Source organism: Musca autumnalis, unplaced genomic scaffold (assembly GCF_047663935.1).
Source record: "Musca autumnalis isolate F117 unplaced genomic scaffold, ASM4766393v1 scaffold_1, whole genome shotgun sequence".
NCBI classification, from domain to species: Eukaryota; Metazoa; Arthropoda; class Insecta; order Diptera; family Muscidae; genus Musca; species Musca autumnalis.
This window is the reverse complement of record NW_027411644.1, coordinates 245,359,171-245,379,961: the sequence shown is the minus strand read 5'-3', so window position 1 is coordinate 245,379,961 and position 20,791 is coordinate 245,359,171. Positions and strand designations below refer to the sequence as shown.

The 20,791-nt window shown below is 36.6% G+C and overlaps 1 protein-coding gene across 3 annotated transcripts in view; it reads right to left on the bottom strand.

The window, feature by feature from the left end:
• Positions 1 to 14,088: 14,088 nt before the first annotated feature.
• Dscam3 (Down syndrome cell adhesion molecule 3) overlaps positions 14,089 to 20,791 on the bottom strand; it is a 457,425-nt gene continuing 450,722 nt past the window's right edge. For 2 of the 3 annotated variants that reach the window (XM_073960641.1, XM_073960643.1), the window contains one exon: positions 14,101 to 15,992. In XM_073960641.1, the coding sequence (XP_073816742.1) occupies positions 15,695 to 15,992 (298 nt within the window). In that variant the 3' untranslated portion in view covers positions 14,101 to 15,694. Of the gene's footprint in view, positions 15,993 to 20,791 lie in introns of all 3 variants that reach the window. The other variant, XM_073960642.1, reaches the window with a different exon arrangement.

Sequence of the window (20,791 nt, the reverse complement as noted above, 5' to 3'; positions counted from 1 at the left end):
TCTATACACTGAAAGAAAAATGCTTCGTTGTATCAATGAACGGGTTTCATTGATTATTTTTCATTGATGCTATGAAATGTTACATTAATACAATGAAATGTTTAGTTAATGCTATGAAACCTTACGTTATCTAAAATTTAATGATTTTTGGTTTCATTGAATAAATGTAACGTATTTCATTGATGTAATGTAACTTCTAATTTCTTTAAATTTTAAAAAATATGTGAGTATTGAAACAATTCTAAATAGTATGTGCTTAAAAATACTAGTATTCAAACATCTTTTAAGAAAATGGTGGAAAATTGGATATATTTGATGTTTTTAGTTGGCTCCAAAAATTAATGATATAGTTTCATTAAATAAATGAAATAGTTTCATTTAATAAATGAAACAGTTTCATTGAATAAATGAAACTGATTATTTACAAACCTGCTGAGTTTATTTCCATAGGCAAATTAAAAAATGTAGAGTAATAGTTTATGTTCATGCAGGTTGTATTTATAATTCAATAAAGAGTTCTAATTGTACACTTTTGATACCGATCTTACGTTTAACAAAATTCAATCGTTTTATGCTACGTGCCTTTTGTTTTTATAGCTTAGGTTAAACACTTGGCAAGTTCAGCTTAAACTTATAAATTCACTACTGTTTCACAGTTGTAACAACCTTCTCCCAGTCTTTGGGATGAAGGGACGTATTTTTAAAGAGTTTGAATTCAAATCACTTAATAATTAGATATTGTATAATTTAATGTTATGGAGCATGCATATGTTAATAATCCAAATATATTCAATATAATTCAATAATTGCATGTACAGTTTATGTATAATAATTTTGCTTTATGATGGGAGACACGGCACAGGCACTTGTTGTTTAGCGAAAGATTGCGAACCACCAACTGAAAACTGTCGCTGCTGCAATTTCGATCAATACCTTGCTCACATTCCAATGATTTTTGGGAAAGCCGCACAGCTGTGGCTGAAGGGTTTATGCGTGTGTGTTATATATTTGACTATGTACATTTATGAACCGCTAGGCTGAGACAGACAAAGATTACAGTGATCTTTAAAAGTATTGTAATGCAATGCATTCTGAACTGGTATGGTTCAAAACCATACATGCCGCCACCCCGTGCATCGGTGAAGGATCAATAGTTTAACTTATCGGCATATTCTTTAGAGGGCCCGCGAACACATAACCAAGGGCCGTCTCATAACCATAAACTCCGCCGACACCAGTGAATGTTCTCCCCTCGCGCCATATCGCTGAATAAGTATCCACTCCAAGAACCAGCTCGATGGGCGTGTTGCTCCTGGGGTCCACGTCAGCCATCCTGTTGTCAACGAAGTCGCGGGTCGGGTCCTCTATAATCGCTTCATTATAGGGCCGAAATGGCAGCTCATCGGTAATGAGCGAGTTTATTTTCAATCCCCATGTTTTGTTAGGGTTACGCGCCATTATTCTAAATGTGGCAACTCTTCTTTCACGGAATAAAAAGGACCGGAGCCCCATTCGTCTAAAGGAGGAGTAAGACAACCGCGACACCGATGCCGATTGACTGACCAATGCCCGGATAGTCATCCATGATTCTATACTTTCAGCCGTTACTCGTACCATTGCCGTTGGAGTCATTACCAGGTCCCATGTGAAAGGGGCCGATTGGATTGTTTCTGGCTGCCGTATATTATCATCCAATTGTGGCGCACCGTGAAGAAGGGTATGGTGCCGATAGTCACAACGTCTGCAGCTCTTGAGGCATTGGCAGTCAGGCGCTAGATGACTCCTCGCAAGACAGTTGCGGCAATAGTTCCTCCGCTCGACCGTTTCGTAGCGTTGAGTGGGCGACATCTCTAAAAACCGGCGGCAGGAACTAATGGGGTGATCCTCCTGGCAGATACCACAGGCATACTGCCAATAACTTGGCCTTTCGTGACTCCTTCCCATGCGCGCTGGCCTCTGGTTGGACCGACTTCTCCGCTGCTGTGGAGTATCGAGGCTATTTTGGCGGTTATTTTTGGAAGTGGCTCGGTTACTTTGGCCCTGGTTTTCTGGCTGCCAGTCATCAGAGGAGAGATAAGTTGCCATATCTGGAATAAAAATGAGAGAGGAGTACCATTGATTTTTAAAAAAAGGGGGCCCGACTAGTCATTCGGAAAATAACTTGACGACTTTTGTAATGGGTCTAGTAATGGTCCCTCCACTTGTACGTAAGTCAACTACTCGAACGTTTGAGTCAACCCCGTGATAAGTCTTTTCAACCCTTCCCATCTTCCATTCATTAGGAGCCAATCTATCGTCTTTAATCACTACTAAATCTCCTTCTTTTAAGTTATCTTGTTGAACTTTCCATTTTGTACGGCGATGTAGTTCCCTAAGATATTCTATCTTCCACCTTTGACAAAAGTTTTGGGAAATGATCTTGAGTCTTTTCCATCTGTTTGCCAAGTTTATATCGCAATCGGAGAAATCAGGTTCGGGGGCGGCCAAAATTGGCGCGCCAATCAAAAAATGACCTGGCGTCAGAGGGGATAGATCGCTAGGATCGTCACTAGCGGAACTAAGTGGTCTAGAATTTAAACATGATTCGATTCGTGTAAGAATAGTACAAAATTCCTCAAATGTAAAGTTCATCTTTGGAATTGATTTTCGTAAATGTGTTTTGAAAGATTTAACGCCTGCCTCCCAAAGGCCACCCATATGGGGAGCGCCAGGCGGAATAAACTTCCAATTAAGATTATTTTGTATGTTTTGGTGTATGACTGAGTTTTGAAGGGTCTTTATAAAAGCGAGTCTGTCCTTTTTTAAAAGTTCCGCTGCTCCAACAAAGTTAGTCCCATTATCCGAATAAACACAGGATGGGCAGCCACGCCGACCGATAAACCGCGAAAAAGCTGCTAAGAATGCTTGAGTGGACAAATCGCTGGTGGCTTCAAGGTGAATGGCTTTTGTCGCAAAGCAGACGAAAACACATACGTATCCTTTAGTGACCAAACAAGCTCTACCAGTAAAGTTCTTGATGTTGAATGGCCCTGCAAAATCCACTCCAGTATTGTTAAAAGGTCTAGTTAGAAGGGTCCTTTCTGGCGGTAAAGATGCCATTATTTGTTTCTGAGTTTTGGCCTTATACAATGTGCAAACTCTGCAATTGCGTATGACTTTCCTTATCAAATGTTTCAATCTGGGTAGCCAAAACTCCGATCTTATGACCCTAAGCATTAGTGAGTTCCCACCATGTAACGTTACTTTGTGTGTGTGTTCGACAAGCAATTGGGAGAATTTTCCTAAGTGCGGTAGTAGAATAGGATGTCTCTCTTTGAAAGTGAGGGATGGCGATTGTGCCAATCTTCCATGAGCTCTCATTATGCCTCTCTGATCAAGATAGGGAGTCAATGTTAGTAATGAGCTGGTTGGAGGTATACGGGTTTTCTTTTCCAGTGCTTCGCATTCGTCCGGGAAAAAATATCTTTGTGTTCGAATGATACTGGCACGTTTGCCGGCCTTAATCTCATCCGCTGAAAGTTCTATTTCCGATGTTAGTGGATTTTGTCGATCTACCAGAGTATTTCTCCAGAATCTCAATGCTTGAGCATATGTTCTGTATACCCTGGCTAAGGACGAGATACCTTTCATAGGGTCTTTCTCCAATATATCCTCGATGTTTAAAGCGAGTACCTTCCTGGTTTTAGCCTCTAGATTTGTCTCTCCATTTATCTCCTTACTTGGCCATCTTGATCGTGGCAATTTTAGCCACTGTGGTCCCTTCCACCAAAGTCTATGGTTAATCAATTCACTGGGTGGGCAGCCACGGCTTGCAATGTCTGCTGGGTTATCTTCGGAGTCGATATGACTCCAATTTTCATTCCCGACATTTTCTAGGATCTCAGAAATCCTTTTTCGGACAAACGTGGACCAGTGGCATGGCGGTTTCTTGAGCCAGGCAAGGACTATTGTAGAATCAGTCCAAAATTGTACGGATAAATTTGAAATTTGAAGATTTTTTAAGATTGATGTTGCAAGTTTCGATAATAAAACGGCTCCACATAGTTCCAGCCTTGGAAGAGAGATCCTTTTAATGGGAGCAACTCTGGTTTTGGCCGTAAGCAAAAAGGTTTCGACATCTTCAGCCGATTTCTCGACCCTAATATATAGAGAAGCTGCATACGCGCTCTCTGAGGCGTCGCAAAATCCATGTATCTCAATTTCTCTGTTGGGTGCGTAGTGAATCCATCTTGGTATCTTTAGATGTTCGATCTCGCTGCTATTTTCCACGAAATTCTTCCAATTTAGCATAGTGAGTGGTTTTAGAATATCATCCCAGCTTATTTTGTCTAGCCATACTTGCTGCATGACTAATTTTGCTACCACCACAATTGGTGCAACCCAACCACAAGGGTCGAATAATTTTGCGATCGTTGAGAGTACTTCTCTTTTTGTATATGCATCTCTTTTTTCCATATTTGGAGGGGTAAAAGTGAAAAAATCTCCGGCTATATTCCATCGGATTCCTAAAGTTTTGGTGGAAGCATCCTCAGAGATGTCAAGCGAACTAACAGGAAGTAATTTCTCTGCTGGCAAATCTTCATTGATTTTTGGATCATTTGCGGTCCACTTCATCAACTCGAATCCTGCAGATTCCATTGCAGTTATTAGTTCTTTTCGAGCTTTGATGGTGTCTTGTAATGTGTGTCCTCCCGCTAGCACGTCATCAACATATAAATTGTCCAAAATTATCTTTGATGCGAGAGGGTATATACTCTTTACATCTTCTGCTAGTTGTACAAGCGTTCGCAGCGCTAAAAAGGGCGCACAGTTCACGCCGAATGTGACAGTAAGTAATTCATAGTCTTCAACTGGATCATTAGGAGTTTTCCTAAACAAAATTCTTTGGAATTGCTTTGGGTCCAGTAATATTTGCCGGTACATTTTAGTAACATCGGCATTAAAAACATATCTGAAGAATCTCCATTTAAGTACTTGCAACACAATATCCTGCTGCAATACTGGACCAGCACATAAGTTATCATTCAGACTTTTTTTGTTTGACGTTGGACTAGACGCGTTGAAAACTACTCTAAGTTTCGAGGTAATTTTGTCGGGTCTTATAACCGCATGATGAGGTAAATAGTAATTAGGAGTTTTGCTAATATCCTGGGCAGAGATCTTCTTCATGTGTCCTAAATCGAGATATTCCAGGATAGTTTTATCATAAAGTTCCTTAATTTCAGGGGTTTTCATTAATTTCCTTTCCATCCTATAGAACTGTGCAAGTGCAATATTCCTCGAATCTCCAAGTTCTTCGCACCTTTTAAAAGGGAGGGTAACTACATATCGACCCTCTGCGTTTCTTCTAGTTGTTTCTATATAATTCTGCTCACAAAACATGTCATCTTCTGACTTCAAAACTTGTTTTGGGGTCTCTTCCACCTCCCAAAAACGTGTCAATATTTTCTCTAGAGAAATTGTGTTGCAAAGAGTAATTGGTCTTTGTCTCGTTGGTCCATCTAGTAATGGTCCGCCAACAATCCATCCGAAGACTGTTTTTTGAGCTAAAAGTGTGCCGATTGATTTCATCGGGGTTCCAACTGTAAATATAAGAGGACCTATGTCCATTCCGATTAAAAGATCCACCGGTTGGCTGATATAGAATTTAGGATCTGCTAACTCCAAACGTGCAGCATCTCTAAGCTGAAGTTTATCCAACGTACAAGGTGGTAAATTTGAGGGTAATGATTTTAAAACGGGTGCCCACACTTCCAATTTAAAGTTGGGTTCTAAGCGAGAACGTAGTGTAAAAACACATGATCGATTCGATGTTTCCGAAATGAGTTGATTAATGCCTGAAACATGAACTAGACTCCTTTTCGTAGGTAGACTTAACCGATTTCTGAGTTTATCGGTGATAAATGTTGATTGAGACCCAGAGTCAATTATTGCCCTTGCTTCATAAAAGTGGCCATTTGCTTCAATCTGTACAACGGCCGTAAAAAGTAATGTTTCTCCAGAATTTTGTTTGTTAATTCCATCATCTTGGAGAGCCAATGTAGTAGTATTTCTGGGTTCTTTATTCGATGCGGACTGTATAAACGTGGTAAGAATTGAAGTACTTGTGCTAGGGCGTACTTCGTCGCGTTCTAGGGGTTGAGTTGTTGATTGTGTCTCCGTCCCTTTGTGTAACATGCTGTGATGCCGTTGGCTGCAATTCTTACAGCCAAATCGACTCTTACAATCTTTAACTCCATGATTCGAAGATAGGCAATTGTAGCATAAATGGGAAGTTTTTACAATATGAATTCTGTCATTCACATTTTTGGTGAGAAATTGTGCGCAATCGCGAATGAAATGATTTGCTTTGCAAAGTTGACAAGTATTTTGATACTTCTGTTTGGGTTGTTGAGTGAAATTTGTCTTTGGTTTAGCCCCTGTACTTTGAGTTTTTTGAAATGTATTTGTCTGGAAAGTGTTGGTGTATCGCATCCTTTTATTTTGCTCAACTTTTGGTTGACTATATTTTGAAAAGCTTGGCTTAACGTTTCCTACCGACTCCATGGTTTTGAATTTATGGGTAAGATATTTATCGAAATCTTCCCAAGCTGGCAGAGTTTTGCAATCCTCCAATGAATTTTCAAATTCCTCCAGAAAAGACCTGGGCAATTTACTTGAACAGAGATAAATGAGAATCGGATCCCAGCCAGAAACCTTAATATTCAGAGTCTCCAACGTTTGTATGCACGAATTCACTGTCCTCTGCAACTTTTGGATCGTAAAGCTTGAATCAGTAGTAACAGTTGGGAGATTAAACAGTATTTTTAGCTGCTCATTCACCTGCATCCTCCGATTTTCGTATCGATCTGTCAAAAGTTTCCAGGCGAGCTCAAACCCATCATTTGTTAAGGGCACCTGGTTGATGATTTCTCGAGCTTCGCCTGTTGTCTTCTGTTTAAGATGGAAAAGTTTCTCCACGTTGCTCAATTTCGAACTTGTTACGAAGATCGCTGTGAATAAATCCCTGAAAGTTGGCCAGTCAGCGTATCCTCCTTTGAAAGGCTCCGTATCACATGGGGGCAACCTCGAAATCTGGGTTAAGGTGGGTTCTGCGCTAGCTTTTTGATCCATTTGGGATTCTCGTTTGGCCTTTTCTTCCTTCTCATTTAGCTTCGCCTTTTGTATTTGTCCGTTTAGCGCGCCTATCGACTTTTTGTAACTGTCTAAAGCTTCCAAGTAATGTTTCCTCAATTTAGTCTTATCGATCGCCTTCTCCTCGGAGTCAGGAACATAGTCTCGACACTCCTCATAAGCTCGTTTTGCTTGATCGTATACCGCATCCAGTTTCACTCGTGATGACTCCAGGGAATGTACGTCGTCTATTTGGTTTGCGATTGCTAAAATTGACGTGTAATCATTTAAATCATTCACGCAATTTGCAAATTTTTCGCATAATGCTTTGTCCATTTTGATAAATCAATGGGTCTGACGTTTAGGCAAATTTTTGCTACGCAAGAATATGATAAAGTTGCCCAATGACGAGGACAAACTTGTTCTTTTCTTGGTTTTATAACAAAATCCAAAAATTTTGATTTTTCAAAATTTCGGATGTTATTTTCCAAATTATTAAATCAACGACGAATAATTTGTGGAGTTCTAACGATCTTAATTGGTTTTTGAAACGCTAACGAGTTGTTTGTGAGAGAATAAGAAATATTGTAATTAAATATCTCTTAAAACCGCCAAAGAATTAAACTTCCAAAACGAGTATAAAAGAGTTGAGGCGAGAAAAAGCAATAAAAAATGTATGTATTGATCCAAAAAAGGTTGAATATTTTTTTTTCAAATTGAGTCATAAATGTGCACAAACGGCAAAAGGCTATTCTTATCTGTCCGCCAAACGAGATCTATGTCAATTAGAAGCACAGATGAGCAAAAAAATCCAAAATTTTAAAATAAATTTTATCCAAAAAAGATTGTTCCAAAAATGTTTGTTGTGTTGTCACTTAATGGGTTCATCAACGTGTAAATTTTCAGCAGCAAAATATCAATCTTTTATAAAATCACTTAATATTCCACTAGCAGGAGGATTTTATCTTTCTTGAGTCACTAAATGAGCAAAAATGATGATTTTTCAAAAATTTTAATTTTTTGTTGTTGAGACAATGCGTGTACTCAACAAATCCCAGCAAAATTTTCTACAGAAGAAAATATTTGTGGGGTAAAATGATATAACCAAAGCAAATATTCCACAAAGTTTGATTAGTAAGTTGAGGTTATCTAACCTCCAATTGTTCACGCGCCATCAACGTTTCGTACCTAGATTTTTATGTATAGTAATGGCGCCAACTTTCCCAAAGTTATAGATTTTTATGTATAGGGTCATATAATATGGCGGTAAAGAATGTGTTTTGTTTAGGGTTATGTATATAAATAAAACCTCGATGGTTTGCAAAAATATGTGCCAGAATATATAAACTTAGCACGGTTGTGTATGTGCGCTTGTAAATGACGTTTAAACTTTACGCTTTAATATTCAAAAGGACGCTTGTATTGAATTTGCATTCTAAAGGTGATGTAAGTTTTCCAAAACATATGTGATATTTTATGTAATTTAGCTGAATGTGTTACGTTGGTAGGTAATATATCGAGGCAATAATTGAGCAGCAAGATCGAAACCTTTTTTCGAAGGAAAAATAGTTCAATTTGTATTTAAATGGTTATGCTTGAGAGTTTTCAAATACTAAACAATCTCGACAAAACGTTTTGTTTGTAAACTTTTTGAGTCAAATATTCTAACAGCAGACCGAGGCAATCGCAGAGAGATTTTTAAAACATGTAAATAGAATAAAAGCCAAATTTTTGCACAAATCTCGTCGATATTTCAGCAGTATATAGTAAAAACACAGCAAAACTTCCAATCCAAAGAGTGAGTCTCTCAAATTTCTCGAAAAATTAACATATTTTGGGTCTAGAGTGAAATGTTGTAGTTACCAAGAAAGAAATCCAAGAATGTTGTAAAAATATAAGAAAGATTTGGGAAAAAACCATATGTACTTAGTTTCATAACAAAGTGAGAATGTTGTGGTGTAATTTTTAAAGGTTAGTTAACCTGCGATTTGCAACGTGTTTTTGCAAAAAACTTTTGTGTAACGTTCTCCAATTTTCTCCAAACGTCTTTATGTAAGGAGCTAACTTTGTTCAAAATTATTCTTTTTTATATAGAAAATGAAATTCATATGTAAGGATTGGGCATCTATTTTTTATGTGAAGGTAATACTGTGGTAGTGTATTCGAATTGTTACAGACTGTCAAAGGTGATGTTGTAATGTATAAAATTGCGCCAAAATTGCAATGTAAGTATTGGTGTATGCAAGAGAACAAGTTCCAAAAAATTAGATGCCCAAATTGCAGTAACTAATGTCCAATGAGTGTTTCTTATGTGTTTGTATGCATGATTATGAACATTTTCCCACTTCTAATATGGCTCACGAAGCCAATTTGTAATTAAGGTTAGAAGGGTGAGGGTTAGTATTCCAAACTTCCAGAGTTTATCGGACAGACAATAGGCAATAAAAGGGAGAGAACAAGCAGATTTCCAAAGGGTTCCAATATGTTCCAGCCTTTTTACCAAGAGCTTCCTCTATTTGTGTGCATGTATGTGTGATTTTCCAAATTTTTTCAAAAACTAACCGAACCTTGAGGTATGAGTATATAAAGTTGGCCTGTTGTTGTGTGTGGGGGTTTATGGAAATGGACGTATATGTTATGTGTCACCTCTGAGTAAAACGAGGCTCAACCAAATTTGAGTATGTCGTCTCCAAGGCGTCAAATTATTCACAAAGGTAGCGCTTCATCAAGATTTACAGAGTCGGTTTGTACGTAATTTGTCCGCACCCTGTATTGCTTGAATTACGCCAATATCAAATTGCATGTGTACTCACTTTGTGTCTTGTTTGAATGTGGTGTGTGTGTTCGGTGTGTGTATGTGCTTAATCCTCTGAGCGATTTTAGATGTCTCGTCCCTCGTAATCAGTGGTGTTGTTGTAAGGTGATTTTCCTTTGAGTATTTTGGGTTGGGGTAGCTGCTCTTTTCGAATTGATTTATTTTGTTTATTGCTGTTGTAAAAGTTCACTTTAGTTTTTTGGTTCTAAATATGCCAGTATTTCTGGATGATTTTACTTTTAATAATTTTCTTTTGCTCTTTTTTCTTTTTTTTTTTTTTTAATTTTTCATGCTATTATTATTTGGTTCACAATACGCTAAATGTTGTTCTCAGTTTGTTGTTTTACAAAATTATTTTAATAATTTGTGTTTTGTTATTAGAAACTTTGCACCACTGTACTATTTCACATTCCACTTTCTAAGTTTCTTATGTTCTTGTTCGTATTTGTCTCTCACCGCCGATGATGGTTATTGTTCTTGTGGTTTATTCCAAAAACTTATTTTTGTTGCTGTATTATTTTTTGCTTTCTGTTTTGCACGCTCTTTGAACACATGTAATTTTATGTTCCACAGTTCTTCTTTACGAAATTGATTGCAGTTATTTCTTTTGTTCCAGTCTCTATTACTTTGTTCCACTTTTGTATTATTTTATATTTCACTCATTGGCACTGCTGCAAACTGTTTTTTATTTTAAACAGACACATTAATTCGGCTCGTATGGACCATATGATTATTTACAAACCTGCTGAGTTTATTTCCATAGGCAAATTAAAAAATGTAGAGTAATAGTTTATGTTCATGCAGGTTGTATTTATAATTCAATAAAGAGTTCTAATTGTACACTTTTGATACCGATCTTACGTTTAACAAAATTCAATCGTTTTATGCTACGTGCCTTTTGTTTTTATAGCTTAGGTTAAACACTTGGCAAGTTCAGCTTAAACTTATAAATTCACTACTGTTTCACAGTTGTAACAACCTTCTCCCAGTCTTTGGGATGAAGGGACGTATTTTTAAAGAGTTTGAATTCAAATCACTTAATAATTAGATATTGTATAATTTAATGTTATGGAGCATGCATATGTTAATAATCCAAATATATTCAATATAATTCAATAATTGCATGTACAGTTTATGTATAATAATTTTGCTTTATGATGGGAGACACGGCACAGGCACTTGTTGTTTAGCGAAAGATTGCGAACCACCAACTGAAAACTGTCGCTGCTGCAATTTCGATCAATACCTTGCTCACATTCCAATGATTTTTGGGAAAGCCGCACAGCTGTGGCTGAAGGGTTTATGCGTGTGTGTTATATATTTGACTATGTACATTTATGAACCGCTAGGCTGAGACAGACAAAGATTACAGTGATCTTTAAAAGTATTGTAATGCAATGCATTCTGAACTGGTATGGTTCAAAACCATACAGAAACATTTTCATTAAATAAATGCAAAAGTTTCATTAAATACTTGAAACATTTCTGAGTTCCCAATACTATTTTGCGGAATGAAAAAAGGGTCTGAAATCTTATCTATATTATGACCCTTATATTATCATTTTTCTTCTAATTATTTTTCTTTATTAAACAAATGTTTTAAATTTTCCACAATCATAAACAGAACAAATACATACATATGTGTGTATAGAATCACATACATCAAACATACATATGTATGTACGAATATTAGCAGATGCGTCTCTAAAAGCGTAACTGTACAAAAATTCATTACTTGCTTTACTAGCGATTGGCTTTGATGTACATACATATTCATTCTCATTAAAATGTTTGTCTCATTTTTTCTACTTGGGTATCAAGGCTTATTCTCTCGGTATGTTATTCTCTGTCGTTCCTTGTTATGTATTTCATTGTTGTTATGAAGTAAATTCCAGCTGTGCGGTGTGAATGTGCGTGTGTGCATTTAACAAGCAGAAAACAAGATTAAGCAAAACAACCCTGTCTGCCAAAAAGTTGATCAGCAAATTGTTAACAACATTGTTTTAGTTGACATTATAACGCCGCCAAGTGCGGATGAATAAAAATTTTACGATTCGTATTTTTAACTTAGAAAAGTAAGTATGTAAATATTGGACAAACTATTTCTGTTAAGTTTTATGTATTCATTTGTTTATATAAGTGAATTTACGTTTATTTGGTTTTTCTCTTTGAAATAGATGCAAGCAATAGAAAATCTAAAGAAGAATGGAATGACGGAGAAAATACCAAGACTTTGGTGTCCAGCGACAAATAAAGACAAATAAATTACTAACAGTTTTTATGATTTTCAATTTTACTTAATGGTGACAACGCCCAATAGGATCATAAAATTCGTTGAAAGTAGGTATGAAGTGTTTAATGTGAAAAGAAAATACAAATATTAAACTAAAACTCTTTCATGTAGTTTTTATATGTACAGTTGTTTTATGTGAACTTTGTATGCTGTATCCCAACATCATGGAAGTACACAGGGGATGACTGAGCGGCAAAATATGAAGGCAAGTTATTGTGTAGAAAACCAGTTATTTAGTAACAAATTGTTTATTATTTCAATTTTACTTACAGATGACAACAACCAATGGTATCATTAATGTTAATAACTAAGGAATCAAAAATGACGTATTGTATCCATGGTCAAAACTAATTGCAATAAAATGAATTAAACATATTTAGCGTTGACTTTATTTTTATGCATTATGTGAGTATGAAATGACTTCATGAAATAAATGAAATCTTACGTTACATCAATGAAATGTATCATTGATTTTGAGCCAACGTAAGGCTTCATTGCATTAATGAAAGTATTTCTTTACATTAATGAAAGTATTTCATTACACTAATGAAAATATTTCATTGCATTAATGAAAGTATTTCATTGTATTAATGAAAGTATTTCATTATATTAATGAAAGTATTTCATTGCAATAATGAAGAAGTTTCATTGCATTAATGAAGAGGTTTTATTGTACTAATGAAGAGGTTTCATTGCATCAATGAAGAAGTTTCATTGCACTAATGAAGAGGTTTCATTGCATCAATGAAAAAGTTTCATTTCATTAATGAAAATATTTCATTGCGTCAATGAAGAAGTTTCATTGCATTAATGAAGAGATTTCATTGCATCAATGAAGAAGTTTCATTGCAATAATGAACAAATTCGTTAATGAAACTCAATGAAACTTTTTTCGTTTATTCAATGAAGCTCTACGTTGGCTCAAAATCAATGACAAATTTCATTGCTGGAACGTAAGATTTCTTTTATATTATAAAGCTTTTCCTTTCAGTGTAGGGACTATATGAAAACGTGGATATTTACCGAAAATTTTCAAGTGAACAAGTTTAAACCCCTAACGAAGACTAAATTGCACATTTCAGCCATTTCGGTGGAACATTGGGGCCACAAACTTGAAAGTACCTAAAATTGGGAAGAACCGTTCTATGGGGACTATATGAAGGCCTGGACCTATACCGACACATTTCAAGTGGAAAGTTGTATACCCCCAACGAAGAGTTAATACCATATTTCAGTCATTTCGAAGGTGTCAATAGACAGACGGACGGACGAGCAGACGGACATTGTTATATCGACTTAGAATTTTATTCTGATCAAGAATATATTGATGTGTTACAACGGAATGACAAATGTAATTATACCCCCACATTATGGTGGAGGGTATAAAATCCAAACACATCACATGAAGAATAACATTATTCCGTTGTGCAAAAAAGAAGTTTTACCCGATTAAAGTTGCAAATATAAGTAACCCCGTTAAAAATCAAAAAAACGAAGTAACACAAGAAATCGACGGTATTTTTGTCTTCGATGGACTCCAACAAAACCGAATTTTTACATCAGGAGCCCTGAAATAATGTTTGGACATCTTTTGTACTTTTTTGTAAATAGATCTTTTATCATGGTGTAGCTTCCACAGCCAAAAATTATGTTCCAAGTCTGAATTCCACAATTTTAAAACCAAACAGAACCATTGCCTTTCATTTACCATCTCCCAAGACCACCGAAATAGCCAAGCCTGGCAAAATCTTTTATTTTTCCATTTGATCCCCTTAAAATGACGATGAGATATACATATTTCTACTCATGGCAAATAGTACTTACCTTCCAGAAAACCAAACATGCATTAATTAAAACAATAAAAATCTTTTGATATTAATTTTTGTAGTAACCGTTCAGTGAAAGACACCAAACAATGCTATTTCTTTGTTTTATTTGATCTCGTTAATATTTTGATTATATTACAATTTAAATGATGTCGAACTAAAGCGATTACTGTCTGCATCTTGGTGTTGTTTTTTAATTAAATTAATTTCATATGTCGCCTGATGCACTTCATGCTTGGATAATTTAATTATTTTAATGTTATCAAAAACAAAAACAGTATTTTGATGGCGATGATAACTGTTGTCCGTTGTATTCAACCATACAGATTATAATTATATTTATCTTTTTATTTAACATATCATCTGTTTCTTTTTTACTATTTATAAATTCTATGATTAAATTATATATTATTTGTAATTGTAAGTTTTGTTTCCATTACTACAATAGCAGTATTGGTGTCCTATATGTGATATACATGTTGTTGTTGTTGGTTTTTGTTTTGTTTGGTTTGAATACTTTGCTATATTTTTGTTTATTTATTTATATCGGTTACTTAACAATTCCATATAAATTATGGATAGTTTTGTTAATAATGTTCATTTACATACACATGAATGCTTCGATATGAGCTTGCTTGTGTTTGTGTACATACATATGTATGCATGTAGATTCATACATATTACTAATACTGTGCATTTATTTTTATGTATATTTGTTGTTGTTATTCAGCTTAGTTTCTATACCAGATATACAAATAGAATTTTAATCTTCTAATTACAAAATTTCTAAATAAATACACAATTTAAATGCATAACTTTGTTGTTGTATAACATAAATGCTTATTAACCTACTTGGAAGTGTATGTATTTGTATTAGTGTCTGTATACACGTACATTCACAGTATATATAAAAATAGCAAATTAGTATACATTTCAAAATACAGTTATAATTACAAGAGTAAAGTAATTTGAATGGAAGTAAAAATAAGAACAAATTCCCATTTTGATTTCAACGAGATATGAAATTTTTATTCCACTTTTCGATCATTTGGTAGTAATATTGTTTCATAAATCCAATCATTGCAATATTTCAAATTCTTATCATGTCAATTTCGAAGAAGTCATTAAGCCCCAATTCAAAACCGGATGTAGTTTCATCATTCTATGCTTCTGAAATTCATCACAAAATTATTCTGCTTATTTTTGATGCAGAGGAAAAAAATCTAAATTTTACCATGGTATACCAAATTATTCTTAGATATTAAGAAAAAAAAAAATATTTCAAAAACTAGTATTTAAGAACAACTTGTTTTAGTCTTTTTGTTGATACTTCTTGGCTATAGTTAATTTCAATATTATTACTATATATCCTATAAAACATTCATTTTAAAAATATACACATAAACTGAAGAAGTATACAATCAGTTAGTTAGTTAGTTAGTCATTTAGTTGTCCATAACTGGCTAAAACTTCATCATAGAAATATTCCGCAAGTCTTTACTAAAAATATATGTGTATTTTTATGTGTTTGTTTTGGTATATTTAACATTTTGATTTTTAGAACAGTTTCAAAATTCTATTTTTGAAACTTTTGATGTTTGGTTAAACGTATCGCTATTTTACAGGAGCCACCTCCTTTGCCGTATCCTAGACATGTATTGTAAATTCTTGACGCTCCTGTTCCTTCTTCTCGTGATATCTAGCCAACAGTGAGGTTAATTCCTCCCGGTCTACTTTGCTCAATTGTCCATCTTTATTTTCCATGACACGTTGCACCTCCAGATCTAAGGCTCGTTGTTCGTGATCACATTCGGCTTCGCTGAATTCACGTGAATCAATAAAACCGGAAGGTGGTCGAAAACCCATATTATTCGCCCCCGTCATTGCGGCTATGGTGGCTGCAATCGAGGCTGATGTTTCCGAATTGTTAAGCTCACTGTCTAAACTGTAAAAATTTAATAAAAATATAATTTGGTGATAAATAATATATTATTTGTATAGTAGAAGTGTATAAAAAGACAGTATAACTCTATTTGATGCTAGAAAATTATTACAATTTATATTCACAACGATTGAGGTTGATTATTGTTCTCGGGTTGTATTTTTTGCGATGTGTTTGTAAGTGATTTTTTCTTTCTTTAACTTAAAACAACGTTGATTATGACTGTGCAATCAACGTTGAACGTATACTTCACATGTTTATACTGTAAGCGTAGAGTATACGCTCAAATATTTCTATTTTAGATGATTTTCGACTTTTTATACCCTCCATGGAGGGTCTATTAAGATTTTCATTTCGTCAGTAACTCCTCGAATTAACTAAGTATATTATTCTAGCTTAGCGTGCAATTCTATATCTATATAGCCATGTCCGCCCGTCGTTCGAACGGATTGAAGTAGTTTCCTGTTTTATGTTTCCAGAGCCCTAATATAATACATAATATAATGCGACATATCACTTTACCAAATTTTAAATGTGGTATTCCTATTTTACTACCACTTAGGTTAACGTTTACATAATTCTGAATGAATTTGGATTTTAGGGTTCCTAGTGATCAGACACATAGGGGATGAAAGATACCAAGGAACGGTCCTGACCGGCTTTAACATGGCAAAGTCCAGGATTTATCTTGGTCCCTCTTTCATCTCAAGTGGACATTGACCTCCCCGTGGTGTCACCTGGGGTAGCTGCCTTAAACACCCGTTAAAGTTAGTGAGCTAAAATGTGCCGCGCGTTCACCCATAAGAACGTTAAAAACTTGGGTTTGGGCGCAGGGTTAGTAACCCTCCCCTAGTAAAAGCAGCCTACTATGAAAAACCAAAAGAAAAGAAAAACAAATCCCTCTAAAGTTGACGACCCCCGCAAGGATTTTAAGGACCATGATCTGCGAATCTGCAGATGGAATGTTCGCACTCTTTATAGAGAAGGTGCAGTTTACGCATTGGCAGTACTGGAAAAGTACAAGGCCGGCGTTACTGCCATACAGGAAATATGATGGAATGGAAAAGGCGTCACAACAACACCTAAGGGTGACGCACTGTATTATAGCTGCCATGACATAAAGCATGAGATTGGTCGGAGATAAAAACATCTGGTCTCCAGTTTCACCCCAGTAAATGAAAGACTCGCTGCAATTCGATTAAAAGCAAAATTCTTTAACATCAGCTTTATTTGCGCTCATGCACCCACTGAAGACAAGGACGAACTGACCAAAGATATATTTTATGAGCGCTTAGAAGAAACATATGACCGTTGCCCTGCCCATGACATTAAAATCATTCTAGGCGATTTTAATGCCCAAATTGGAAAGGAGAATATCTTTGGCCCAACAGTCGGAAAATTCAGTCTCGACAGAGAAACATCTGACAATGGTATGAGGCTGATAGACTTTGCAGATGCAAAAAAAAAACATGGTAGTTAGCAGTACCAGATTTACTCATCTCGATATTCATAAGGGCACCTGGCTGTCTCCAGATCAGAAAACAAGAAATCAAATTGATCATGTTGTGATAGATGGAAGACATTCATCGAGCGTGTTGGATGTACGATCGTTCCGAGGCGCAAACATTGATTCGGACCACTACCTTGTTGCAGCAAAGTTACGCACCCGCTTAAACGTAGCAAACAAAGTACGAACAGACACAACACGGAAGTTGGACATCGGTAAGCTGCAATAACAACAGATAGCCACAGCATATTCCACTCAACTAGCCCAATTGCTTAATCAAAGCACTCCTCATCCCGATAACATATCACCGCAATGGCAAAGCATTGCCCACTCCATGCAAACAGCCGAAAAATCCATACTTGGATACCAGAGACCTCCACCAAGGAATCCATGGTATGGTCAGGAGTGTCGTGCTGCCACCGAAGAGAAAAATGCGGCATATAGGGCTACTTTACAATCCGTAGCAACGTGTAGCGCACGAGAGAGATACAGGGAGAAAAGGAGAGAGGAGAAACGTCTTTTCCGCAGGAAAAAGATAGTGATGGAAAAGCGGGAGTGTGAAAAAATCGAGATGTACAGGAGCCAGAATGAAGTCCGAAAATTCTACCAAAGGGTCAAGCATCAAACTGATGGCTTTGGTACAGGCACCATTTGGCAGGAAGAACGAGTACCCGACGATTGGAACCTGAGTATCCTGTGCCCCGTCCACAAGAAGGGTGATAAGACTGTATGCTCTAACTATAGGGACATAAGTCTACTCCCTATTGCCTACAAGATCGTGTCAGGGATATTGTGCGAACGACTACAGCCTATGGTCAACGAGATAATTGGACCATACCAATGCGGCTTCAGACCTGGCAAGTCCACCATTGACCAGATATTTACCCTGCGACAAATACTGGAGAAGACCCAAGAGATGCAGATCGGCACCTACCACCTTTTTGTCGATTATAAAGCAGCCTTCGACAGTCCGCTGCGTTCAAAGGTATTCCAAGCCATGTCTGAATTTGGTATCTCCGCAAAGCTCATCCGGTTTTGTAAAATGACTTTAACTGACACGAGGTCCTCAGTTAAAATAGGAAAGAACCTCTCCAAGAGTTTGGTACCAAAAGAGGTTTCAGACAAGGAGACAGCCTTTCGTGTGATCTTTTCAACATCCTGCTGGAAAAGGTTATACGAGAGGCCAAAGTCTACATCAATAGCCACATGTTACTTGCTTATGCTGATGATATAGACATCATGGGCCGCTCAGTAAAAGAAGTAACTGATACCTTTATGAAGGTCGAAGGAGAATTTGCTAAAGTGGGTCTGGCGGTAAACGGTGAGAAGACCAAGTTGATGGTGTCGACGCGCAATGCATCCATTGAGCTCGGACCGACTGTGGAAGTTGGTTCCTATAATATTGAGGTCGTAAAAGACTTCGTCTACCTCGGCACCTCCGTAAACACAACAAACGACATCAGTTGTGAAATAAAAAGAAGAATTGTATTGGCCAACAGATGATACTTTGGTTTAAGTAAGCAGTTTAAAAACAAAGCCACATCTCGTCAAACAAAAATAACGCTCTACAAAACACTGATACTACCCGTGCTGATGTATGGCTCCGAAGCCTGGGCACTTGCGCAAGCAGACATGGCAGTACTTGGTGTGTTTGAGAGAAAAATTCTTCGAAAGATCTACCGAGCAATCTGCGTTGACGGCGAATATCGACGTCGCATGAACCACGAGCTGTATCTGCTATACAACGACATCAATATTGTTAAACGTATCGAGATGCAGCGATTGCGTTGGCTAGGCCATATCATAAGAATGAGCGATGATGAACCCGCTAAAAAGGCGTATAAATACGGACCGCTTGGCGGTGCACGCAGAATTGGCAGGCATGGCGCAAACAAGTGGATGATGATATGAAAAGGCGCGGTGTTCCAGAGTGCGAAGCAACAAATAGATAGGAATGGAGATCTTTTCTTAGTTCGGCCTATGGAACAAATGTTCTGTAATGGGCCAGCTAAGTAAGTAAGTATTCCTATTTTACTACCACTTAGGTTAACGTTTACATAATTCTGAACGATTTTGAAATTTAGGGTTCCTAGTGGTCAGACAACTTTTCCACCCAAAAATTATGGACATTTCAGGTATTTTAAAGCTTTTGTGGACTTTTTCGTCCCAAATTGATGGTAATTTCACATTTAGGATTCAAAGGCGTTAAAAAACGACGATTTTGTATTAAGTCTTCGTTTGGGGTATAAAACATTCTAACAGAATTTTTTCGGTATAAGTCTACGTCTTCATATGGCCCCCATAGAACGTACCTCCCGATTTTCGGTATTTTGAAGGTTGTGGGCTCAATATCGCACCGAAATGACTGAAATGTGGCATTTAGTCTTCGTTGGGGGTATAAAACTTTCCGTCTGAAATTTTCGGGTTAAAGATTGCAGCCTCAATATCCCTCCAAAATGGCTGAAATTTGGTATTAAGTCTTCCTTGGGGGTATAAAACTTTTCACCTTAAATTTGTCGGTATAGGTCCACGTCTTCATATAGCCCCCATAGAACCGTACGTCCCGATTTCCGTTTTTTTAAGGTTGTGGCCTCAATATCCCACCGAAATGGCTGAAATTTGGTATTAAGTCTTCCTTTGGGGTAAAAACTTTCCACTTAAATTTGTCGATTTTGGTTCAGCCCTTCATATTGCCCCCATAGAACGATACCTCCCGATTTTCTGTATTTTGAAGGTTGTGGCTGTGGTTATACATTTCTATATTTGATTGACTTGTCTGAAGAGAATTTAAAATAGAAAAATTTTACACACAATCATTTGTGTACCTATTATTGAAATATTTGTCGCCTAAGAAAATATGTAAAATGCATAAATTTTGCATATGCACATATTATTTTTTGCATGTGCAAAATCTATGCATTTTGCATATGTCATATGTTCCGATTGCAATTTTATCAGAAGCCAAAAATATGCCCAGTCCCAAAATTTGACATGAATCGGACCAAAAATAGGGGTTGCATAAAATTCCAATTGTGGTTGTCTCATTAATACATTGCACACCGATAATTTTGTTTACTTTCCCACACAGAGACTTCGGTTTCCTTTTCTACACAGAGACTGGGGTTTTCTGTCCCACACGAAGGTTTCGACTTTCCGTATTACACGGAAGCTTCAGCTTTCCGTTCTACACAAAAGCTTCTGCTTCCTGTTCCAAACAGAAACTGCGGTATACTGACCCTCACAGGAACCTCGGTTCCCTGCTCTTTGTAATACTTAGTAGTTTGTACGAGATCGT